At 36.9% G+C, this 27,673-nt stretch overlaps 1 protein-coding gene across 2 annotated transcripts in view; it reads left to right on the top strand.

The window, feature by feature from the left end:
• Positions 1 to 27,673, top strand: part of myripb (myosin VIIA and Rab interacting protein b) — a 92,254-nt gene that overhangs the window by 39,884 nt on the left and 24,697 nt on the right. For both annotated transcript variants that reach the window (XM_056737605.1, XM_056737604.1), the window contains exon 3: positions 10,060 to 10,281. In XM_056737605.1, coding sequence (XP_056593583.1) covers positions 10,060 to 10,281 — 222 coding nt within the window. The remainder of the gene's footprint in view (positions 1 to 10,059; positions 10,282 to 27,673) is intronic.

Here is a 27,673-nt window from a genome sequence, read left to right as displayed (position 1 = left end):
TGTGTGTTGTTTTCACATCTACACATTCTCGCACATAGACTGACACAAAAGCACATATGGAGATAAACAAGTCATTTCACAACAAAAAATATTTAACAAAAATAAGACTTAATCAATAAAGAATTGATATAGACTGTTTCATCGGACGCACACATCTGACCCAAAATTATATTATATTATATGTGTGTGTTTATTAATCGATCTGGGGTGCTTTTCCGTTAGCCAACTATGGTCGTTCAACGATTCAAATGTTTCCCGAAACTATCGTTCCAACGATCAATCGCAAGCAGCAACGCAAAGTTGCGTTATTGGAGCTACAGTTCCATAAATAAAACAAAAGAGAGGAAAAATACGATAACATCATTTTTTCAGATGCAACGTACGGTATTTAGAGCAATAATATGACAACCACCAACTATGTGATGTCATCAGTTATATTGTGAACCAACGTGGTTCAAACGATAGATGAGCGACAAGTTTACTATGTTTTCGGGAAACAGTCATGAGTACTAGTTAGTTTCTCAAACGAAGCTTTGTACTATGGTGGTTAACCAGTAAGTTATGTCGCTGTTCGGGAATCGCACTCCTTGCTAGTGGCTATAACTATCTACATTTTATTTACTTAAGATTAATTTATGTTAATATTTTATTGTATAGTAATTATATTAAATGTTTTTTTAATTTTGTTGTATATTGATTTTATTAAATAAACAATTTGTTGAATGGGTCAACTTTGATGCATTAAGGTTCGGCCAAGTACAGTTCTTCTACTAGTAACCCAAAATAATACTTGCTAGACATGCTTTTAACTTGTTAGCTAATGTAATTTACTAATTTCTTTTGCTTGCTTGCTATTCTCTGGGGATTGTGTACAGGAAATTAGGTTTGGCCACAAAAGCCTGCATGCGCATGAAGTTTGTTTATGTTGTTGCTTTAGAACCGCCTATATCATGACACTTAATGTTACCCTGTCTGTGAAATTCAATTCTCATACTGTAATTATGATCTCAAGTATCAATTTCAATACCATTCCAATGTTTGACAATTCAATTCAGTTGAATTTTATTTATATAATGCAATTTTGCATTGTTGCAAAGCAGCATAACATACAATTAGGGAGTGCTACTATAGTAAAGATAGGCTACAGATACTGTAGTAAATTAGAAAAGAATAGAATAGCCAAAATACGTTATAACTAACATATTATTTCCATTTGTTTATTTCCAAAAACCATAGCATTAGCAATATCCTGTAACTTTTTCCTGTTGTACTTAAAAGTAAAAATTAAGTGTAAGGTCAACTAATTTAAAATTTCACAGAGACAGGAATGGGGTTTCCCTAGTAACAGGTCTTCTTTTTTACTGCTGGGATGTTGCACATAACATTTGACGCCCTGACATGCTCATCTGTTATCTGTAAGAACAATGCTCAGGACAAATGGGTCCTGTGGACTACCGTGTGTTTGTGTGCTGACTGTCAAGCCATTTCTTGCTCCCTTAATGAATACAGAGATGGGTGAAGATCAAGCGGCAGGGGTCGATATTAGTGTGTGTGTTCACTATAGGAGTGTACGGCTTGTTAGGACAGGTGCTGTAAATTTTGCAGCTTATAGCTTCAATATACAGCCTCTGGTATTTTCCTGCCGTGACCAGAATTGATAGGTCTGTCTGTGTGTGTGTGGAAATTTTCGTTCACATGCTAGTTCATCTTCCATCCTTCAAGAGCAACAGACTGGCCTGATTATGTTTGATTAATGAAGCAAGAAGTGAGAAATGTTCAATTTTATTGGATATTTTGTAGCCGTTTCAATGGAGGCATCTGAGATTACTCTCATAATTCAATATATCAGAACCTTGGCTTACTCATTAAAATAATATTTTGTATTTCTTTGTATTATTGTCTCTGGAATTATAGGCAGGTTAGTTTAATATCATTTTTGTATGCAGACAAAACAAAAACAAATAGCAGCTATTTTTTTTTAAGTGTTGAATTGAAAGCATACTCGTCAGCACGGTCTCAAAGGGGATGTGAACGGCAAAATTAAAAGCGCGGTGACTCATCACCTCAGATCTAAATTAATGGACCTGTCGTAAAGTATTACAGCCGACTATAACAGAGTGAACCTGACAACATTTCCCAAGTTCAAGTTCTGGTCACCATCAAAATCCAAAGGAAAAAAGTTTAGAATGTTGGCTTTGTGACATATACATAAACCTTGAATTCAATATGAATCTATATGTATGTGTCAATAATGCAGATTTAGAGTATTTTAGCCTGAATTTAAAAGAGATCTAACAAACAAATACCTATGGAGTGAAACTTTACAAGCTGTGAGGAAAGTAGAGATGAATCTGAATTCTTCTTTGGTAATGGCATTTACTCATCATTTGAACTGCATATGGGGCTCTTTGATATTGTGATTAATTGAATGTCAGAGGAAAAAGGAGAGAGAGAGAGACATTTGACATTTACAAATCTTTTATTTGAAGATACTTCTTAACACCCCAAAAAAAACTTTTTCACATACATACACACAAACATGATCATAAATTACCAATTAAAAATCAGACCTTCATGCTCATCCACTATAACTAGTGCTTCTTTAACACCCCATCTCCAATTAAAAAAGAGAACATTATCAATGTGATTATAATAATGTATTTCATAACAACACGTGATTCCACCAAAGATTTAAACAAAGCAACCTCGCAAGTCTAGGGCAGTCACAAAACATATGGAAAACAGTATCTAGCATGCCGTAAAAAAGACAATTTGATGTACTGTAACATTTTTATCTACCTTAAACGATTTAAGTGTTTCCCAAAACCATCGTTTCGACGATCAATCGCAAGCATTATCGCAAAGTTGCCTGGTTGGAACTACAGGTCGAGAGCATCAAGTAGTTCGCTGAACCAACTTGGTTCAAACAATTGATTTCCGACAGAGTTACTACAATTTTGGGAAAACGTCGTAACTACATCGTTAATTTCCCCAACGATGCATCGTGCTATTGTTGTTAAACAGTGAGTTATGTTTTTGTTCTAGAAACGCACCCCTGATCAGCAAGTAATTGCGTACGTTTTCATTGACCATGGTTTCCATCGATCAAGTCAATAAATTGGACAAAACCTTAGTTTAAAAACCTATTAATCAAAGAATCTGACACATTTGATGGAAGTTATATTAGGGAATTATAAAAAGTGGTTCTTCTTACCCGTGATGTATGTCATCTGTTCTTAATACTTTAAACAAATCCCATGATTTAAGTAATGAAATATAAAAATGTATACTAGGCTCAGAGGGTTTTTTGACAAAAGATCTCTGCATTAGAAAAAGTTATGTACACACTTTATTTTCAGGTCCAATTCTCTGTATTAATAAACCATTAACTAGGACTTTTGCCTCAGTAAACTACTAATTTGCTGCTTATTAATAGCTAGTATGGTAGTTTAGGTTTGGGTATTAGGTAGGATAAGGAAAGTAGAATATGGTCTTGTTGAATATGTTTAGTACTAATAAACCAATATGCTACAAATAGGCATCTTATAAGCAACTAGTTAATAGTGAGAATTGGTGCCTATACAAAAGTGTAACCAAAGTTATTTATCAACAGCTATTCCTCCAATATTTTTGAGGATGAATCTTCCAAACACCACCCAGGGTACTTTATCTGAGCTGTACAATCATTTCTGCAACATTTGTCATCTCATAGTTAAAATCTTTGATTCTAAATGTATAAACCCTTGAACTCCCTCTGCCACAGGGAGGTACAGAATACCTTGGGGAGGCCAATGACAGCTATTCCAAATTAAATTAACAAATGCTTTTTGAACAGTTTCAAATTGGTCTCTGGGAGGGTCTAAAACGGTACATATATACCACAACATTGAGGATGCTAAATTATAATAACCAAGCACCTCCCTCTATAGGAAAGTTCTGACGGGAACAACCTCCATCTCTGAAGGCTGCATATAATTTTATGGACTAATCCCTCCAAATTATTTTATCATACGGTTCGATTCCAAAAAAACTCCAAGCATCTTAAATCAATTTCTATCCCAACTACATTGGTAATTTTGGGGGTCCTGAAAATTAATCTGTGTATTACTACTGTTATATCATCTGCATATGCTGTTAATGTTATGGAATCTACTTCAAGAGAACCATGAAGAAGAAAAACACATAACTGTTTTCTCAACATGACCAAAAGAGGTTCTATAGACAATGCATATGCAATGCAATGCATCGTTATGATGTCCCTCAACAAAAAATAAATTGTCAAAAATTGCAGTAAATTTGATCCATATGAATCACAGCGGCCATATGTTATTTCAGTCTATCAGTCAAAGTTTTAGACAATATTTTAAGGACAACACATAAAAGTGAGACTGGACACCAATTCTTTAGAACTCCAAGATCTCCATTTTTAAAATCAGTGTTAACACTGCTCTACAACAGTTTAAGGCATAGTTCCGTCATTAAATTCATCCAAAAGTACATCATGCTAATCTTGAGCAAGTAACTTCCAAAAATCCCTGTAGGATTGAGTGGTGATCCGTGACTCCTCTTCAGGGGAAGCAGTAATGCGAAGCTCTGGAAGACATGTATTTAGGCTGTCATGTGTGTAGCGCCTCATGTCAAAATACAAGCCTGCTGCAGATGCGTCAAAAGGGTTTTTAATATAGGATCTCTGATAGCATTCAAACTATCTTCAATCGTGATTGATTCGAACGGTAGGCATTTACAGTCATGCCGTGCAGTTTGAGTCTCAACCTATTCCTACAATATTTCATGCCAAAATAGTATTAAATTGCACTTACAAAGCTTTAACAACTTCAAAAAAGTTGGAAAAGTATAAACTTACAAAGAAAAGCCAATAGTTTTAACCCCCTTAGACTCACACACCTCTTGCAGCCACTCCACTCAATGTATGCGCAAACAGAGAGAGAGAGAGAGAGAGAGAGAGAGAGAGAGAGAGAGAGAGAGGAGGTGTGTGCCATTTGTATGTTGGGTGAAGTGATCAATGTCTGCAGTATAATGGGGCGTATGATATGTGAATAGGCCCTTATTATGACCAGTTTAAGAGGAAGTGAGTTATAATAGAGGAAGTGATGCGTGTCTGGTGTGGTGCCCTGGCTATTATAATTGATATGTAATATAACCTGACATAAAACAGAGCACACAACAAACAGTCTTTTGCCCTTTACAGTCTTGTGAAAATATTTCATTTAAATGTATTTATATTGTAAAATAAAATAGATTGAAATGTTGTATTTAATCATTTGTATTTATATTCTCACTGTTATAAATACATTTCTAATATTTTATATTTTCTTAATATTTTATGTTTTAAATTTGTACACACCAGACTCATTGCAATTATCAGTACAGTATTTTTCTCCACATGATATTAGTTTTAATTTGTAACGCCCTCATTGTTTAAATAACACTCATCTGACATGGATTTAGTAGATGAGATTGTGTTTTATACCCCAGTGTTCTAGTAAAGCAAATCAATATCTCTAACCACTTTCTAATCCTGAATGCAAATTTATCTGTAATGGATTCCAATACAAATGCTGTGCTGTATAACAGCATAAAGTGTTGCTAGATCATTCTTTTTGTTGCAGGTCTCAGGGTGGTCATTACAATTAAGTTCGGGTTTTGATACTGCAAGTGGAGGAGGGCCAATAAAATGCTTTTATTTGGTGTTTTCAAGCCTTCCACAATTTGAAATCCCAACAATAATTCTAATGAAATGTTTCTCTATTTTGGCTTTCAGATTTTAGACTAAACCTGATTATATGAACATATTCATTATTTACGTTCCCTTTAATCTCCTTCTGTATGTTCTTTCCCCTAACCCAATTTTATATCACCTAATTTAGTTTTGGGTGAAAAATACACTCTCTGAAACAGAACTGACAGTTTTTCATTGTCAATATAGACACTGTTCTGGGTCTGGTGCTGTGTGTGTGCGTGCAGGTTAAGAGAGATAGAAATAACAAAAGACTGAGATAGAAATACAATTCTGTAAATGTAATTAATAACAATTGGATGTGATTCTGGAGGCAAATCCATTCAAAAGACAGATATTATGTCAATTGGTATTGCATGACAGTAATAACACCAAAGTCATGGGTTGATTCCCTGGAATGCATGTGTTGATAAAATGTATATGCATATAAATACATTGGAACATATCTGCAAAATATATAAATGTTGACGTTTGTAGATGTTAAAATAAATGAAAATATGTTTACCTTGGATATATGTATATGGTATTTCAGAATAACATTACTTTCAATTCAAAGTTGACCAGTGCATATGCATTTTGCAAATGCTTTTATTGAGAGTAATTGAAAGTAGAAATCAAGCATTTAGATACAATTTACCCTTTCATGCATCCACTGGAAACAACTGAAAGTTCATGCAGTATGAATAATGATGTTTAATAAATACTGCTTCAGCTACAGGAACATTTATAATATATATAATATACAGTCACATATATAAATTGTGCGAAAGGGAAATCAGTCTTGTAAAATGTGTTTTTTGTTATTCTTCTTCATAATCATTGCAAGTGCAATACGCTCAAAGCTTTTCAGCACCACGGACAGCACCCATGGAATCTCAATGGCAGCTTTATAGTGGTGCCTCAATTGGGATCATATAGCTCTGCTGTATCCTATAGATATTGCAACACGTTTACAGTATGTATGAAGAGTACCAGGCTTTTTATTGGACATTTATTGTAGTGAACTAGAAAAATGAAACGGCCCTTTTCCACCTGGTTGACTGATGGACGTGAATGGGTGCAGATGGTGTGCAAGAGCACAGCTGTCATTGTTGCCATGCAGCTAGAGCAAGTAAATGACATTGCCAGATGTACCGGTGATTTGGGAAAGAGTCCAAGCTATAAACATACCAAACAATTACTGCACATCCTTCAGCCTGTGTAGCTCTCATAAGACCCTCCTGTCAGCTTGACACAGCTGGAAGTATGTCTCAGCCGAACAGCCCACCTGACAATAGTCAGTTCCTGTCCTGTGTGCTTTCTAAAGCTTTATTGCATAATGAAGGATAAACGTCATGGGGCTTGTTTTTAACTTCAAGGGTAATTGTAAGGCAATATCACCTGGTGCAATGCTTGAAGTGGACTGGTACTCTATTTTAATCTTTAGCGTATCTTGCGTACCGGCACTTCTCACATGTTCCCAGTACTTTGTAATTGTATGGGTGATTGCAAGAGCCAAGGTTCATTTTTGAAGGCTTTCCATCTAGGGTCTTTCGTGCGGCAGAGCTAACCAATATCATCAGAATGACCAATCAAACAGGTTTTACAGAATTCCAATCAAATTACAGAGGCCAAACAGCATTTCAGAGCATTTTGAAAGATGACAACGTTTAGCCAATGAAATTGAAGAAGACAGTCTGCAGGCATGCGCTTATGACTGTATAGTGGGAAGTGAGAAGGCAAACATAAAAAAGCCAACGGTTTTACATTAAAAATAATAAATGGTAAGATTTCAGAGATGCAAACTACTTATCTTTTGCAAATTCTGCTGTTTTAAATGAAAACTCATAATGGTTTGTCACATAATATAATGTGTGTTCGACTTGACATGCCTAAAAACATAAAACAGAAGTTTATAGCGTATAAGATATAAAATATGACTGTGTAAGTTTAATGATGGATTTAATGAACAGAAGATTTTATAAATAATTAAGTTGTTTGACAAATGGTTCCTTTAGTAAATAAATATGTTTTACCAGCAATGTCCAAATACTGTTTTTTCATTCTAGATATTTAAAATATGGTTATAATTTGCATATGGCAACGTCTCCACTTCAAGCAATGATCTGGTGGTCACCTTTATTGTGACTGGTGCATCAACAGCTATTTTCATCCTTTAGAGTTCAGATATGCAACAAAGCTTATTTAAAGTAATAGTTTACCCAATTTTTTTTAATTCTGTCATCATGGACTCACCCTCTTGTCATTTATGACTTTTTCTTCCGCAAAACACAAAATAAGATATTTTGAAGAAAGAGCACAGGCCCCCATTCAATACTATTGTTTGGAAACAAAACCAATGCAAGTGAAGGGGTGCCAGTTAACAACATTATTCAATGTGATTCTTCAGCTGGTATAGTATCGTAAAATATGTTTATTGTACCGTAACAACCCTAGTCACGACAAGCCAATCAGAATTAAGTATTCCAGTGCCTTGCAACAATAATGGATAAGCAAGACTATTTCTGATTGAAAGTGAACAGTTCAGGCGCTTAAAACCACTAGAATATTGAACTATTGAGCCTATTGAAAAAAACTGACCTTTTAGATCAGTTTACTTGTAATGATCTCCAACCGTTTAAATCTAAATGCTTTTAAAGTTCTGTGATAGTATGTGTGCAGAGGGCCAGATTAAAATAAGGGCTAGGTGGGGGTGAAGCCCCAGGGCCTGCGAAAGGAGGGGGCCCTTGATTGGCTGGAGGAAATGGGAGCTGTCCTTACGTCATTGTTTGACAATTCTTGTAGGTGGTTGATTATAAAATAACAAGAAACCCTTTGAAAATGTTCCTGACTGATATAATTCACCCTCCAATCAAAATCACTTTACAGTTTGCGCAATAGCGTCGGGAAAACGCCTCCTTGCGTTATGAAATAAATATGTAATATGAAATATTCTGCTTGGCTCACTGGTGTTCAAAAAAAGGGATAGCGGTACACAAAAAGGACAAATACAGTTGAAAGGGGAAAACGTGAGGCTAGTCTTACAGCAACAATTCCAAAACGAACGACTTCAGGTCACTTTCGGGCAAAACATCCACGCCTGAGGAAATTCCCAGATTCAGCAGCTTTTCTTATAACCAACCAGTTAGAAGGCAAGGGTTTTATAAATGTTTACTTTGCCACTTTAGATGAAAACTACAGTAATAGTCCGGTGCACTGTGAAATATTGGCGCCGGCGCAGCTGTTCTGTCGAATTGTCCAGAAGAAATTTGCCATAGCGCAAAAATGTGTATAATCTAAACCACATCAACAATGCAAAATACCCTGTCAGATGGTCCTACCAGTTTAAAATAAACACATAGAAATAGTTTACAGTAAGTCTCATTGCGTTCATCAGTTGGACAAGACTGACTGAGTCATTTACCACTGATGTCCCTGGAATGCGACATGGTTAAAAGCATGGATATCAGTAGGGTCTTCTGCTCAGCGAAAGTTTTGCACGAAGACTTTTTAACGATAAGACCCTATTCAAAGTATTGTTAAATATTGCACACGTTTTTGCTGATTTTGGAAACCTGTTTGTTTGAAGATCATATGTAGAGTTACTGTAAAAAAAATGAATAGCCTGGAAAGTTTGGTATGCGAACTTGTGCTTATATAAAATAGGAATTAAATATATGTATTAAAATGTAAAATAGAATTACAACAATAGAAAATTTGATAAAATAATTAGAAAATTAAATATAATAAATAAATAAATTCAAATAGTACAAAATTTGATGAAAGAATTTGAAAATATAATAATAATAGCAGTTCAATTTTATAAACACTGAAGACACTGTGGCTATGGCAATAAAATTAATGCTATTTTACTTTATTTACGGTAAATTGTTATGCTGATAAGATATTTTGCAATACAAATTTATTCACTTTAAAATGATTGCAACATTTGAAAAAATGCACAATTGTGGTGCATCTTTACCGGTTCACTCGAAGTAAACCCCACTGTCTGAATGGTATATACCATGTATATGTGTGTGTGAATAAATACAGAGAAAGAAAAAAAGAGAATAAAAGCCCTGGACTGTGTCCTCAAGCCCCCCACTGCATTATTCTTTCTTTAAATGTTTTATTCCTCCCAGCGTCTCCTATTATTCTGCATGACTGTGCTCCTTCAACCTCTCCTTCACATGCACTCGCTCACCTTTTTCCTTCTCTCTCCCTCTCTACGCTCTCTTTCCCTTCTCTCTCCTTATCCCCTCCCACTCCCTGTCTCATTCGCTCTCTTCTCACCCCACCTCTCTCTCTCTCTCTGTCTGTAGTGAAATGAAGCAGGAGTTGGAGGAGGAGGGCAGTCGCTGTTTGCTCCTGTCTAAGCAGCACAAGTTCAACGAGCACTGCTGCATCCGCTGCTGCTCTCCCTTCACCTTCCTGCTCAACCCCAAGCGCCCGTGTCTGGACTGCCACTACAACGTCTGCAAGTCCTGCCGCACGTACAAACAGAGCGAGAGGGGCTACGTCTGCGTTGCCTGCGAGAAGAGCAGGTGAGTGTCATTGCATATACACAAACACGTTGATACGCGCTGACGCCGAAAAGAGGGCACATATGCACTTCACAAGGGCTGGGACACGTGGAATTACAAACGTCCACCGTGTTATGCAATTACAGCTGGACAGATGGTGCCACAGTGGTAGATCGTAGCACACACACACGGTTAAACAGACATGCATGCACGCATACACATGTAACACATACATGCAAGCGTACATTCATTCACACAGATAAGATACCACAATTATTTAAATACACTGTATGTTAGTCTGTCTGTCCTTGTGGAGAGTATACTGACTACAAAATGTTTTAATTTTATACTTTTTTATTCAGATATAGTTTGATAAGCCATTTTCCATGCAGGTGCTGACAGCAGGTGATTTTAGACTGAACTGCCCTTGTGAGGATACACTCTCACACACACACACACACACACACACACACACACACACACACACTGACACACACACATACACTGACAGGGCAAAGCCATTCTTGTACTGTAAAATCCTCCCACGTATACACACAATGTGATTTTATGAATGAACTTGTTCTGCAAATGTGAATTGGTTGATAAACACCGAAATAAACAGAACGCTGAAGGGTAACACAGTCAGATGATGTAAAAGGGTGTTATAATGAAGGTGTTTGGTGAAATTGGGGTGACAGGAAAGGAAGAATGCAAAGCAAGTGAGGTATTTAAGAACTGTAAACTGGGAAAATATAGTCAAAGGTGCAAATGCTGTTAGGGATTCACTTGTGTGTGGTTTGGCAGTAGCTGTAGATGTTTTAGCAGCGATAACGCATCTCAGCTCTGTTTGGTTTCATAAATGCTGGCTTTACGATGGCTGAATCCTTGCCCAACCTCATAGAGATCTGATGCCGTGTGTGTGTTACGAGAGGGAGGGAAGATGATTCAAAATATCAGCATGTGTTGATCATTTATTATTTTCATGTGGTTTGATGGTGCATTCTGTAAAATACTGAACATATGTGTATATTAAAGGAACAATTTGCCCTTAAATCTAATTTCTGTCGAATCTGTTTTGTGTGGAATTCAAAATATCTGGAGATCACCGCGAAAATCTCTTCTCAAATATTTAGACACGTTGCATTTAGGATGTGTTCACATATGGGATGCATGGTTTGATTAAAACAAACTCTGGTGCGATTGCTCTGTAGGTGCGGATTATTTGAGTAAATGTGAACGCTGCCATTCCAAACCCTGGCACACACGAAACCTGTGGATAGAGAATGCTGAAAAGATGGGTCTTGGTCCGCTTTAACAAACTCTGCCGCGGTTCGATTGAAATATGAACACAATACGGATTAAACCGGACCAAAAACAGGAGGTTATAACAATAAGTGATTTGGTAATGCAAAAGGAGTGTTTATTAGATCTGCACTTGCACTTGAGCTGTTTTGAATGCTTTAAATGTTTCATGAAATCTTTGCGAGTTACCGACTGGTAAAAATACCATCATATGCCCATGCGCACATTAAGCATACCAGCACACAGCAGTGTTTGAGATCTCCGGTAAGTTCCATATCAAAATATACATCATGAAAGCTGTCCAATACTCTATAACATTAGGTTTCCTGTTAAAATGGCAGTTAGAACGCTAAGGAAACCAGGTCTAAATGTTTTGTTTTTTGTCTGGACCAACATAACCAAGAGAACCGAACTACAAATGTGAGCACACCCTTAGTCAGTGCTGATTGGTCACATCGCCCTGATGTCATGAAAACTTTATTTTATAGTCTGTCATTGTCATTGATGACGAAGGATTCATATTCAACCTGATCACACAGGAATTCATAACCTTTTTATATACATGAATTTGTACCAAGTGAATCGTTCAAAAACATACAATTATAGACTTTTGCAGAGAGAACATATTTTTGTAAGCAAACCCCGGAAGCGAGTCAACCAGTTATAACCCACTTGCTGTTTTAAAGCTTTATTGTTTCTTAAAAAACATAGTTGCAAACAAGGTGCTAAAAACGACAACATCCGTTGTCGGGTAAATTAAACATCGTCACAAACACCAATCGTACAAATAATGTAACTTAGTCACACATTTCAAAAAACTTGCATGGAAATTCATTCACGGAGTAATTTCTTCTTAAATAAAGTTTGAAAAAGTTTATCAGAGGCTTGATAATGGTGACATTGATATCGAGCGACAGTGGTATAGTCTGTTTATAGCCTCATGCCAGCTTTTACTTCTGCCGATTGTATTTAGTCTTCAAAAGTAACAAATGTTGTGTTCATTTGTAAAGATTATCTTGCTAGACAAAATAGAGCATCATAAAGCTTTGTTAATCAAAAAGCTTGTTTTTTTATCTTACAAAAAGTTCATAGGCTACAAAAATATATAATCTCTGAGGTACTCTATTAGAATTAAGCAATTCTGAAGCCCCTCCCTTAACCACACACCCTTAAACCTAAACCTCTCTTGTGTGAAAGCAAATCCTGCTAAAACATATAAATAAGAACGCATGAATTCATACGAATTAGCCACTTTATAAAATAGTTACGAATTCCCTGTGAGATTGTGTTGTTATATTTGGGTGAAGTGTTGAATGCACAGGAGTGCATGCATACTCTACTTCTATGATCAGTGGTGTGCAATTTATTCAATCAGATAAACGTTTCCCATCATCCTTTGCACTCTCTTTCTTTCTCGTCTCATTTGCTGTCTCTCTCTCTTCATCTCTTTTTTTCTCACGTACACTCTAGTCGTGCCCGAGGCGTGGATTCTCCAGGATTAATTCTCTGAGATTCTTCTTTACATGTTCTTCATGAAATGTTCTCTATATGAAATGCGTGCAGATTTTATATCACCAGATATCAGCATGCTCTTCACAGTTTTTCCAAATAATGATTTCCCTTGTATCTTGCTGTATTTCCAAAGACAGCCCCGTCTGTCCACGCACAAAATTGATTACGCCAACACGGAATGAAATTACCTTTCTGGAAATGAATATGGTTAGGCAGTGAGATGGCCTATTAAGAAAGATGGGATACACCATCTAGATGGAGTATTTTTTTCTTAAATGATCATTCCCTTATCTGTTCGTGGGATTTTAATAGCTTTTCTTAAGAACCGTAAATAGCATATCTGCCGAGTTTGTAATTAAAGGAATGTTCTAGGTTTAAAATAGGTTATGCTTTACAAACAATGATTTTGACCCATTACTTAGCTTTGAAGATAAGCAGAAATTGGATTTCAATTGCACCACACTTAAATGAAAGTTGATAGGGCATATCTTTTAAAAGAGCTTAAAAGCAGCTTGTTTTTTTTCACTTGAGTTCATTCTTTCATAGAAATATTAGCAATTTGAGCTATAAAATTGTACTTCTACCTAGACGTAAAATGTATTTTTCTTCTATCTATACGCCTTTCCTGTGTAGGGTACCAAGTTTACAGTCATAACAGGACTTGAAAGTTTAGATGCAATATATCTTTGCAAGGCTAGACTAATAACGCAAAAGGCCAGTAAGTCATAGCTGTCAACATTCCTTCAAGCAGATTCATGGTGTATGTGAGATGCTGACTCGGTCACAAGCCTCCACACATACCTTTCACTCACACTTAGTTCAGTAACACATCCAGTATCACATCAAAACATTTTGTGTTCGCTTTTAAACAGCAAACGTTTATGTGTGCGAGCGTTTGTACATGTTTATGTTTTGAAAGCCGGGAAAGAGATTTCTCTCTTTACAGTGTCAGTAGGTATCACTGTATCTCGTCGGCTTCAGGCAGAGGCACAGACGCGAGGGTTTGGATGGCTCAACACACAGATGGTGAAATTATGTTGTGTGCTTGTGCAGATGGGGCCTGACAGGCGTAATAGGTCGAGTTCTGCTCCAATCATCCACACTGTGGGCGGGTGTACAAGAAATATACAAGAAAGCTTTTTAAAGTCAGGGCTGAAGAACAAACAGATAGAAAACTCCAAGTCATAATATTTCTCTGCCAGTATTACCTGCACATTCATCTGTGAAATTAAACAACGTCTTTTCGCCATTGCATTCGAAGACATGTTGAATTTGAAACGTTTATGGGAGTGTGCATGGGAAGATTTTTACCAGCATTACACTTATAGAGATTTATAGACGTGTGAGGGCAGAGCCGAGCCATATCAAGAGACCAGAATATTAGAAAATCTTAAAGGAACAGTTCACCTAAAAAGAAAATTCTGTCGTCATTTAGTCACCCTCAAGTGGCTCCAAAGCTGTATACGTTTATTTGTCCTGATAAACACAGAGAAAGATATTTGGAAGAATGCTTGTAACCAAACCGTTTTTGGCCACCATTGACTACCAGAGTAGAAAAATTGCTTCATACATTTCTTTGTTAGAACAAAAAATATATTTTGAAGAATGAATGAAAGCAAACAGTTCTGGGGCACTTTTGACCACCATTGTCATTTTCATTTTTGAGTCATTTCAGTAAATGATGACAGTATTTGTATTTTTGGGTGAACTGTCCCTTTAAATTATCTTTTGACTTTGACCTGTCTGCAACCGCCTAGTTTCACCCTAACAACCACCCAGTGCACAGCGGCTTCGGCATTGTGGGGACAACGTCTGCACAGTCAAGAACCATGCACATTTTTTATACAAAATGTGAAAATGTATTATAATAATTTATATGCAACATTACCTTAACTGTTGTGGAAGCTTTTAAAAAGCTTTTTTTTTGTTGTTTATTCATAGATAGATTACAGTGATATTTTCTGTCCCCTAAACCTAACATACACCCCTAAACCTTAGTCCAAGCTATATTGTTTTAGATATTAATTACTAGTTTGGGGAGCTATCAACACATTTGGTCCTTGCAGTATATAGTCATTGCCAGAAATATTGGCAACCTTGGTATATATGCGAGCAAAGAAAGCTTTGAAAATATATCAGCAATGTTTCTCTGTTTGATCTGTTGTTTATTGAATGTGTTCATTGAAGTAAAACAATTGAAAACGGGGGAATATCTGATTTCTGGTTTGACGGTTATAAATGTCCCCTCAGCGTTGGTGAAACCTGACTCACACACTCACAGACACACAGGACAGAGGCCAGTCATAAAGCATCTCTCGGTCAACCACACAGTAATTGAAGAGAGCAGCGGAGGCTTTTAAATGCATTGTAATCTGAGTTGACAAAGAGTGAGGCGTCGGGTAAGATGTGTTCGGTCCAAATTAAATTGTGAATCACCTTACTTGACCCGATCCTGCAGGGTTTTACCTCACATACACTCCAAACATCTAAATCTCTATGTATGTGTGTGTGTGTGGGACTGATGAGAGGACAAATAAAATGTTCTTGTTATTATTAACCTTTCCCCTAGAAGCATCAGATTCTGTTCCATATTTAACAAAATTAATTTAGTGACAAACCAGATTTAGTACAGAACCAGTACAGCCCACCTCTCAATACACATGCAAGACCAATGACACAAACAATATGCTCTTACCACAAGACTATGGCTCCAATAGATTTTTAGTTTGTGTGTGAGTAGTTGACACACATCCTTATATTCTTGAGCCTTTTATTCAGTATCAATATTTTAGCTTCACGTTTAAATGAATGAATATGGGAAAGTGTAATTTTGGTTGTAAGAGCAACTTTGAAGGAAATGTCTTTAAAATATTTTACATTTAACACCGCGTAACGTATTAAACCTTTTCCAACTTTTTGCAGTTTACTTAGAGCAAATAAAAGTTAAAATATCTATCTAAAATTGCAAAAATGATATGCAGGCATGAGTTGTTTGGATATCATCTTCACAGTTTTGTTGTCTTTATTGTTGAGTATCTGTCATTCAATGTTAACAAAAATGTGGCTGTGCGCTTTGTGGCTTATGGTTTTTATGCATTTCAGTGCCAGCCATGTGTTTGGTAATGTGTTAGCATGAATAAATGGGATGAATATTTTCGTTGTGTTGGTGTCTGGTTCTATTGTAAACTGTAAAATGCGTGTAACACTTTACAATAAGGTTGTATGTGTTAACATTAGTGCCGTTTTCAGATTCAACCACTCTGGGACCCGGTTTAAAAAGATAGCGGTTTATAGCTCCCAAAACGCAGGATTTGTCTGGCGATATGATACAAAATCTTTACGTATACAGCTATATGGCCTCTTAAAACAAGTTATATTTCTTAGGATCAATAAATCCAACATAAATAACTGTATTATCATTAACTAACAGCTGTTATTGTAAAAGTGCATTGTTAAAGCAGCACTTGAGGACTTTTGCTCACGTTCCCCCCATGTGGTTGATAAGCAGAATTGTCTGTTACTAGTGTCGCTGTTAAATATTGTTGCTGTTCAAGCTTTCCTGTGTTCAGCGCAATACGCGTGAATTTGTTGACTAAGCTGTTGGAACCGGCGAAAGCAGATACGTACTTTGGAAACCATATCATACTCTTCCGCAGCCAGGGGATGGGTGGGGTTGTGTGGTTGTAGTCTCTATGAAGCTGCTCAGAGATGTTCTACCACTGAAACAATTATTTTAAGGTTGAAAAACATAACCCTATTGTTACAAGTTCCAATTGGGTTTGAATGTGTTTTGTGTTTTCATCTATACTGTGTGTCACAGTAAGTCCTCTTGAAGCACTATGAAGGGCTTTTACTTCATGATCATTTGCATTAAAAACACATTTGTGTTAAGGATTTATTGTGTGTACACAAATGGATTGAGGTAATGGATACATTAGTGATTGTCTGACATCTCGACAGATGAGGATTCTCCTCTGTGCTATTAAAAGACACTGAGAAATACCTCATAATGACTCATTCATCTCATTTAATTACTTTCTTCCTCCCTCCCTATCGCTCTTGTGACGTCTCTTTGTAATGAAAACCATTAGAGCTCCAGTGATTCCTGTTGCTCAGCTGGTTGCACTTTTGCAATGTCAACCCCAAGGTCATGGTTTCGAAATCCCGATAACATTTGAAATGGCATTGTGGGAAAGCAAAGTGACAAACAAAATATGTTTAGTTTAGTTTATTCTGCTGATCATAAAGTCGGCCAGCAGACATGCTTATATAATCAGCAGAATACACATTAGATGTGAGCCGCGGCGCCCGTCCCTAATGTATCGCGAGTCCTTAACTCAAGGGCGTTGTTTGAGTCACGCCGCTGCAATATGAATTAATGACCTTTTCTGATCTAGATTCGACTGACTTTCTGCAATTGTTTTTTTTTTCAGATCTAATGGTCTGGTCCTCCATCTGCCTGATTAGTTTTGGCTTTTTAGTCGCATGTGTGGATCTCTGTGGCTGTCGTTTGGTTATTATGTTTAGAGATGCTGGCTTATAGCTGTGGGTTTTGGAACGGCTTGTATATTGAAGTGTCACTAGGAGCTACAGTTCCCTGTGCGTTCTCTCTTTTCTCTGGTCACAGTTAAAAGGATGAGAGGAAATGGCCCCGGAGGGAAGCAAGAATGGGCTTCTTTCTCTTCTTTTTATTCATTTTCATCAAAGAGTTTATTTTTAGTTGTGGGTCAGGCACTGCAGCGGGAAGCACAAGGTTGGGTGGGATGATTCTACACACCTCTTACTTCCAAAAGCTTGTTAGTATACCAAAGTGCCCTTCAAAACAGTCATGTTTTAAAGAGTTCATTTCATAATTTCTAATTATTTTGTTTTCCTCTTGAGGTCCACTTAACAAGGTTTGTTGCACCAGTATAATGACCATTCTCCACTTCCTAATTTTTTGCTTATATTTTGCCTTTGTTCCCTTAAGAAACAATTTACGACAAAGTAGCAGAATACTGTATTGTAGTCTGTTCTGTTTTAAAGAGCTTAATGAGAGTAAAAACTGACTTATTCCAAAATCAAATTCAATATATCCTAATGTTCAATATTTTAATAGGAATAAAATATCTACATCCTCCTCTGTATGTTATTACTACTGTACTTCTTAATTTGACAAGACAGATCAAGTTCCCATATAGCAAATAATACTAAATGCTAAACTTTGATAGACAGCATTTGTGAACTGTAGAAGTTTTGAGCTACGTTTACTGTAATTTATTTCATTTAAAAGGTCGAGGGAAATATGATTTTTATTATAAGACATATATTACCCTTAACAAATCTGCCAACTGTCTTTAGTCATTATGCCGAACATATCAGAGTTTATCCCAGTCAAATATTTCTTGATTTATAGAATTGCATAACTCAACATTTCTCTTCAGGCTTCAAATAAGTTTAAGCTGAATCACTCTGGGTCAGCTGCAGGGCTCTCTGTATTTAATTTTGTCGGGCACAGAGGAACATTTCAGACACATTTAAAGGATATTAGCCTACTTTTATTCCTCTGTGTTACGATTAGCAACATCATTGTACGATAGATAAGTAAAGATTAGATCCATTATTTATAATAATAATGCTGTATCAATGTGCAGAATTGCTTAGTTAAAGGTCTTGTGTGTGGGATTTTGGAGGATCTATTGACAGAAATGCAATAAGACGGTTTCAAAGCAACAATATAAACAAACGTTACTGCGCTTAACTTCCGGTACACTTTCGCCAATAATAGAGTGCTTGTAGATTATTTCTTATAACAAGCAAAAGAAATCGAGAAGAAACTTGCCTGAGCAATATTTTGTTTTTAGACTGCGATACCAAGCTCAACCGGTAGATGTCAATGTCCCATACGTTTTTTCAAACACATAAACACATTTAATACAGTAAAATAACAATATAAAATGAATATTGACATAAATTAAATAATATATAAATGGTTATAAGACACTAGCCAGACCAATAAACATACCGGAAGTTAACTGCAGTCCAGGCCCGAGTGCTCGATGAAATGGTCTGTACATAACTATGACTTCAGAGGTGTATAAAGACCTTACATAATGAAGCGTGATGTTTTTATTACGTTGAAATGAGCTATTTCTTTCTACATACTCCGCGGGTCCCCTTACACAGAATTCGTCATGTTGTTTCAGTAGCACTAAATGGACAAACTGCTCTACAGACCGCATTTCGTAAATACGTTATCTCCTTCGGTAAAGAAGCGAAAACGTGACGACATCTCAGTCCTTTGTCAGCCACCGTAGTGCTTCCAAAGGGAGTGGTGGAGTGAGTCAGATGTTGCATTTCGCAACCTCACCTATAGATGGCACTCAAATCTCCACATTGTACCTTCAAATCAAGCACGAATTCAAAAACGATAAGCAAAAATCCTACGTGAAGGCAATTGCAACAACGTCATAAAACATTTAAATACACAATACTGTAACGAATCTAATTCACAGATGGTTAACAAAATAAGTGTGCACCATGTTTTTAAATTTCCCTCTCAAGACCTCTACCTCTCACGTTCAAGTGTTTGGCCGGTGCGCTGACATACAGACAGCAATTCTATTAAAGAAAGAATTGCAGTATAAGCCTGACCCTCACCCTCTCCACACATACCATTATAAAAAAGGGAACATTCATGAACATCTATTTTGTGCCTTTTTAAATATATTTAATGGTGGAATATGTAATAAGGTACATTTAGGTATCTCATATACAAAATATTTTATCAATGCATTTGTGTGTGTTAGTTATTAGTCTGCACTTACAAACACTCATAGCGACATAAAAAATGTGTAAAAGCCAGTCATATGATGATCTTTTTTTTATTTTCCTTATCTTTCTGATCCAGCGCAGCTCTTTCAGCTCTTTTCAGGTCGAGGTGGGTTTTGCCTTGAAGCCGAAGGCGTTTAAAATTATCATAATGGAGGATTTTCTACAATTCCTGTATTCTCAATTTACCATTTTGGATTGATGAATCCAAGTTTCAGTGCGATTCAAGAAACAACCTCCCTGCGTCCCCAAGGTTTCATGCGATTACGGTACGGATGCTTGTTTCCTGAGCACCCGCTGTTGCGTCATAATGCTTTAATATGTTTTCTATTGATTTGGCCAAGCACAATTCCCTCCTTTCACTAACCCCATTCTATCAGAACATGTTCACGTATCTCTGATGCATTGGTCCAAACTTTTACTGTAACTCCTCCTCCTCCCTTCTCTGTGTGTGTGTGTGTGTGTATACATTTGACTAGTATTCTGTTTGACTATGGTTCTGATACTTTTTATAAACGTGTTAAACTTGTGATGCATTATGAATTGCATATTGAGACATTTAGTTATGGAATAATGTGTCAGAAGTGGGCTTCCTCGCTTATCTTTACCGCTTTGTTCCACCATTACTTGTGGACAAGTGAACTTTTCCATCCTCTGTCTTGCTCCATTTTCTCTCCCTCCTGCTGTCTCTGTGAGTTGAAGTAAAATCAGATATTGACATCTCAGCGGTTTCATATTCACGAGGCAAACTGCATGCCTTTAAAGCAGCGTTTGAAGATGAGAGGGCCGAGGGAGAGAGAGAGAGGTGGTGCAGAGGGCGAGCTAGAGATGTGAGAGTACTGTGGTATGAAGGGAGGGGAATTTAGCTTCTATGCAAACTTTCCATAATTGCTTAAATCCCTCTGCTCATTGTCACAATGCAGCAATTCTCTTGTTGTGTCTTTCCCTCTCTCACCCTGTTTTTCATGCCATCTCTCACCATGTTCTCTTTTAAACTTCTAGCCTTCAGCATCATTTACTCTGGCTCTGTTCCAAAACCTTGATGTCTACTGACTGCATAAGACAGCATCCTAACTGAAATGGCCCCTCATTGGGAGCGCTTGGTAGCACACGTGCAGCAATTTGATACATTAAACATACCTTACAGTCTAAAAAACAAATGTGCTAAACAGTGCCTTAGAGGAACCATTTTTGACTTTACCTTATGGTTGTTCCATAGTGTTTTTTAAAGACTTAAAATGTTATTCGGAGACCCAACAATGGTTCTTCTAAGTGACCTTAAGACTTCTCATTTTTGGGGGATACTCGATACACTACGCTATACAATAAAAACACAATATTGGGAAATATTACTTCAAATTAAATTAGAACCAATCCTTTAACAATTTTATTGAGCATTTTCTATCAATATTTATAACAAACGGGTCTCAATTGAAAGTTTATAAAAAATATGCTGCAGTCTGCTTTATGTTAACTGCAAAAACGTAAAACTGTGAAAATGGTGACAATATGCACTTGCATGTTATGTGTTCAGTCTACATGGCTGTGTGTTTGTGCTACGCAACATTCTGTACTTGCAAACGTTTCATCAGCAAAACGTTTTTATTCACATTTGCATAATTCTAAACACACTTATACGCAGATGTTAAAAAGCAATTTTGACGTAGACCTATGCTGCGTCCCAATTCGTGTACTTAGCAAAACTGCATGCACGCATTGGGACGTTCTTCCGCAATACGGAAGTGGCCATTGTTGCCTAGACCACACTGTGATCATGAATGGTCACGAACATCAAAAAACATCTCTTCTTCGCGTTTAAGTATTTATTCAATATTTCATATTTAATGTTTGCTGTATACTTACATTTGTTAATTACCGAAGCATATTTTATTTTATTAATGCAGTGTACCATCTCTAAACTTCGCCCTCTCGTGGTGAGTTATGGGTAATATCAGCCGTTAAGTGTCCATGGATGCACACTTTGAATTTTCGGGGGAAAAAGTAGACCATCTGGGTACTTTGAGAATACTCATACCAGCATACTATGATTAAGGACATACTAGTTTTTGGAATAAAGTTTTACAATCATTTGGAGACATTGCACCATTCTGTCAAGATTACCTATTTTTGGTGGTACCACAAATACAATCTCTCTCTCTCTCTCTCTCTCTCTCTCTCTCTCTCTATCTCTCTCTCTCGCTATCTATCTCTCTCTCTCTCTCTCTCTCTCTCTATGTATGAATATTTAACAATACTGCACGCACACACATTCAGTGCAAAGCTGTACTTTGTTCAGGTTCTTGAAGGAGACTTAGTTCATGCATAACAATTAAAAGATATGCTAATGAGCATTTCACATTGTCCCTGCTGTTTAAAGGCACTTCAAACTGAAGTTTCTTTCATTTTCGAACACACACAGTTTCTGCATATCAATGATTGCGCAGTGGGAAGGCCCACTGGTGCTATCGCTGTGTGTGTTTTTAGTTGAAGATTCCTCTGGAAGAGAAATACACGACTCTCTTTTCATCTTCAAGCAAAATGTTGTGAGGAACGAAAGCCCATATTTTCATTGTTGTAATTCAATGTATTTTATTGAATTTTTAACTGAAACTTGTTCTGCTATAGTTACTCTTTGATTCAATATTGGTGATATAAGTCATGTACTGTTTCTCATAGATCTTTTTGGTCTAATAGCTCCGGGCTAGATCTGTTTACAGGGCTGTGGGCTGAGCAGAGGCCTCATGCAACACATACCACTACAAACTATTGGAATGAAACACATTTAACTGCCATGTTCTCTGTGCTTGCTCGAGAGAAAATGTGAGGCTAACACAAAATCAGAGCAAAACGAAAACAATCTTGTTTGTATTCCACGGATAGTGCACCGATGCACATGTGACCCTGGGCTGTGCGCTTGTGCGCTCAGTGTGCCTGGATCCTCATCAAAGCCAGTGCTGTGTGTAAGCTTGAGGTGTGGGACCGGGTTTCTGTGTGTTTCGCTCCAGGGGACACAAACATTGAATTAGAGTCCCAGCAGTAGCTCTCTTATTATTCTCAAATCCTGTGTATAGCTCCAGAGTCGCACACATGCATCTGTGTCAAACAGCAGCTGCATATGTGTTTCAAAGCATAAACGAATGAGCATTTCTAGATTTATAAACTCATCTATTTGGTCATTTTTTGTATCTTTGTATTGTTTTTGGTGCATGGTCATTGTTGCTGTATAGTCACAGGTATCATAGTCACAGGTGTCGTTTATTACTATATGCATTTGACAACTACCTTCTTTCTTTATTTACTATATGCATGAATTCATTTTAACTGTGGCCTCCGTGTCCAAATACTTATAAGGCCACTGTCTGTTTATCTGCTTTTACCATTGCTGTTTCTATATGTTTGGCCGCTTTTGTTTAGTCACCACATGATGAAGCAAGCTCGTATCTCTTATGATTTGTCTTCGGAAATGAATAGCTGAGGAATGATCAATCTCACAGAAGCCACTTGATCTATATGACAATCCCTATGACTCATCACTGCTCTCATTATATGTCATTTCAACCAGGCAAAATGACTTGGCCAAATGCAACAGTGCTGGGTGCCTTGAAAAGATTTATGGATTGGAAACGGTACATTGTTGAATTGCCATTGAGTGGGTGCCGATTAATCTGTCTGTCTGATGCATGAAGAATCCCACAGTTTTCTTGTCGCTGGGATGATAGTTTTTCTCATAAAACAACAATTGGCTTTAAATTGGCTGTTTGTTTGTGGAAAGTTTTGGGTTCTTTAGGGCTAAAGTAATTACTGACTTCACAAACTTTACATGTTTTTTTGTGTATGCCTGTGGCTGTTTGTGTTTGAGGATTTACCATCACTTACCTTGTGCAAACCGTGTGATTTTAAATAGTTTTTTGGTTTAGTTTTAGTCTAACTTTACGAATATTATCCCAGCTAAACGGCATGTCACACTCTGTGATCTCAGTTGTCATTATTGTCAGATTGTATGACAATAAAATAATTTTTAAAAACAAACACGCAAGAAGACAAGAGTTTTATGTTATAGGTTGTCAAATGAAAAGCTACATTTTAAATTTACATTTGTGCATTTGGCAGACGGTTTTATCCAAAGCGACTTAAGTTGCCTTGAACTTTATATTTTTGTTTCTGACTGTGTGCAATTCCCTAGGATCGAACCCATGACCTTGGCTTTGCGAGCGCCATGTTCTAACCACTGAGCATCAGGTTAGGACTGTGTCTCAAAACTTCTGACGCTGGCAGAATTTTATCAGAGGAAACATTGGTGATCATGTCAAACTAGTGATCAAAGACTAAATATTTTAGTCAAAGATCACAGGAATCCTTTTAGATTCTCAAATTGGTCTCATATGGCCAAATTGTGACCAGAATCGCACAGTGCGCACCCGACTTTGATGTAGCTTATACTTTATAGGCCTACTCATTTTACAATGTATTTTCTATTTACAATTTTTGTTTGCCTCACTGTGTATAAGTATATAGTTTACCTTTGTCCCAGGCCTAGAATTGAACTTATAATCCATAAATAAATATATATTTATAAATATGAATTATACATTTTTAAAACGGTGATAATCTAAACAGAGTCAAAGAAAAAAAAGTTTTTTACACAAATTACACAAAATAATGTTTCAAAGCTGTGGTCATTTTTATCATAACTATTTGAATTTAATTTAAGTTTTTTTTTCTAAAAATTTCATCAATGTCTCTTATTTTCATACTGAATTGTGATTAGACTTGTTTTACTTTACTTTTTAGACTCGCAATATTTTTTTGCATTTACACAGCACAGTGATTATGTTTTGATTCAAGGTCAAGCTTCATTCTTATGCAACCAACTTAAAACAACACATGCCAAGTGTCAAACTGTTGTGATGCAGCTTTTCATTTATTCAGAAGCTAGCTTGAACTGAACATTGTTATTCTGCCTGGAAAGTACTGATATTTCCCTCATGAAATGCCAGTCTAGTCAATAAATAACTGTAGACTCGACAGTCAACACACACTAATTAATTGTGTTAATTCCACACCACTAAACCACCAACATATTACAGAAACATCCCTGTGTAGTTCATTACTCATAATCACAGCTCTTCTACTTTTAGAAATCGTTGGAAAATTCTACTGAGACCAAACAAAGTGAGCGTACTGTATGTAAGAATTCAAGTTGGTTGTATCCGGTGATAATGTGTTAAAAATACCATTATAGACATTGTAACTATTTGTAGGGGAATTCAACATTCAGACATTGGAACAAGTCACTTTCCTTTTTCTTTGTCAATCAGTAGGTCTTGTTTATTATTCGGTCACATCTTTCCTTTATCACCTCATGACCAGGGCAGTCTGGAACAATCTAGTGTGATGTGTTTTGCTGGAAAGCACAAAGGTGTTTGTCCCATACTGTGAACCTACAACCTTTTGGTTTTACGCCCAAACTATTAAGCCGGCAACACCGGCTCAAACTGTCGATGCATTGGATGGAAGACAAAACTGTGTAAACAAAGACAGCTATGCTAATCACTCATGGTTATGCTCAATATATATTACATAATATTTAGTCGCCCTCCAAATCTGTTTAAATGTCTTTATTCTAATGAACACAAAGAAAGATATTTGGAAGAATGTTAGCAACCAACAGTTCTGAGGCACTATTGACTACCATGGTAGAAAAAATGATTGCATATTCTTTTGTTCTGTTAAACACAAAATAAGATGAATTTAGATTTGAAACAGTTCTGGGGTATCTTTGACTACCATTCTACCAGTAGTCAAGGGTGTCCAAGAATTGCTTGGTTACAAGCAATCTTCCAAATATCTTTCTCTGTGTTCATCAAAAAGGTGAGTTAGTGATGATAGAATTTTTATATTTGGCTGAACTATCCCTTCGAGTGCTACAAAGATTTTAACCTCAGTTTTAGGATGCATGACACACTCTGTACTCCCCAGAGTTCATCATATTCTTGTGTTTGTGTGTGATTGTTTATTCATTGTATGTTGCGCTCCAGCGGGCCAATGTTCTAGCCCACAGCTCTGTTTCATTTCTTTATTAGTCACAGTACATTGAGAGCCTCTTTGGAATCATTCATCTTCAGCATGTAAAGAAGTCATCAGCACTGGTGACTGTACCAGGATTGGCTTGTTTTCCTGGTGAACATGTTTTAAGATGGCACAAAGGGCTAAGTGATTTATGAGTAGACGGTGTAGTGTTCTTGGATCTTTCAATGCTTTCTGAGCTTACAATAGATACAATGTGTTTTTTTTACAATAGTTGTCCCCTCTGGACTTATTGTACATTAAGTAGAGAGACAGTGACTTGAGAAACAGTGTCTAGCTCACAGGCATCATGCGGACATAGATGCATTTTGATGTCACAAATGTTCTTATTGTGTCTGCTTTAAAGTGAACTTTGGAAACATTTTATTGAATATAACATCAGAATAAGAATACAAGCTTCGGTATAAAGATGTGTCTCTGCGCAGACTGTGCTAGACGCATGTTACTTTAAAACGCTACAGGGCATTGTCCATCCCAATGTTTCACTGTGGCCATCGTCCGATGCCAAGCCAATTTGGTAGCCATCGCCCAACCCTAATGTATAGATATAACTTTTTCTCCGGTAATAAAAACATAATGCTTCATTGTGTAAGGTCTTTATATACATATAAACACATAGTTATGTATATTTACTGTTTATACCATGGTCTGTTTGAATTCTGAATTCTGATTAGCTGGAAGCTGTGGATTATAAGTCTTTAACGGGTAGCTCCAGTCAGTTTGATTACATTTAAAATGAACTGACAAAATAACCGTAATTTTCACCTGTTTGATATAAAATGACAATGAAAACATCAGTAAAAGCTTTAACTTTGTAAATAACTTGTTCTAATAGGATTGTCGTGTGCCACACTGCATGCATCTAATGTGGACAAAATGTAAAATTCTGATGGGTTCTAATGCGTTCTATAGTCTTTTGTCGCGCCGCTTCGCGCTTAGCCTTGTCCGGTGTAGACAAGGGTTAGGGGATAGGCTACAATATACAGTTTGTACAGAATAAAAATCACGTCTATTAAAAGTCCTCATAAAATGTGTGTGAGTGTGTTCAAAGTGTAAAACGTTGACAGTTGGTAATGTGTCAAAATCTGTTTACCTAAGTCGTGCCACTCGATGGCCATGTTTGCAACACCTCTGGGCAGTTAATAGCAAGTCCACAGTCCTATTTACTTGAATGGGGGAATGCAGATATTTTTTAATTCACTGGCCAAAATCACAATTAAACGGCATATGTCCGATCAATAATTAAACCTAATATGAACTGTACCATAACTTGGGTTTGCTCAGCTTAAATTGCGCATAACTCGCCTTTATCGAGATCGCTGGCTGCCCCGCCCCAGAGAATCGTCAGTCAATACTGGTTGACGATTGGCTCGTTTCATTGTAAGGTGGGATTTCCTTCGCTAGAGCGGCCACATTGAGGGTTGCATTCCTCCTCATTCATTGTAATGGCAGTAGCTTATCTTGTTAATATCTTTGATTGTGTTTTTTTAAGAAGAAGGGAAGAAAAAGCAGTTGATAGAAACTGTAGTCTAAACAGACGTACTTGTTGCTTGTGATGTGTTTGTGAGTCTCGCCGTGCCTGACTTCCCTTCAAATGGTCATAATTGTGAAGTGTGATGTTGAGCTTTAGAACACAAATGCATCTCGCAGCAAATGTTTTTCATTCCTCTGGAATCGTGTTACCAAATCCATCAATAGGCTT

This window comes from Triplophysa dalaica, chromosome 23 (genome assembly GCF_015846415.1).
Source record: "Triplophysa dalaica isolate WHDGS20190420 chromosome 23, ASM1584641v1, whole genome shotgun sequence".
NCBI lineage: Eukaryota > Metazoa > Chordata > Actinopteri > Cypriniformes > Nemacheilidae > Triplophysa > Triplophysa dalaica.
The sequence above is the reverse complement of the archived record's forward strand: the minus strand, read 5'-3'. Positions and strand labels throughout refer to the sequence as shown.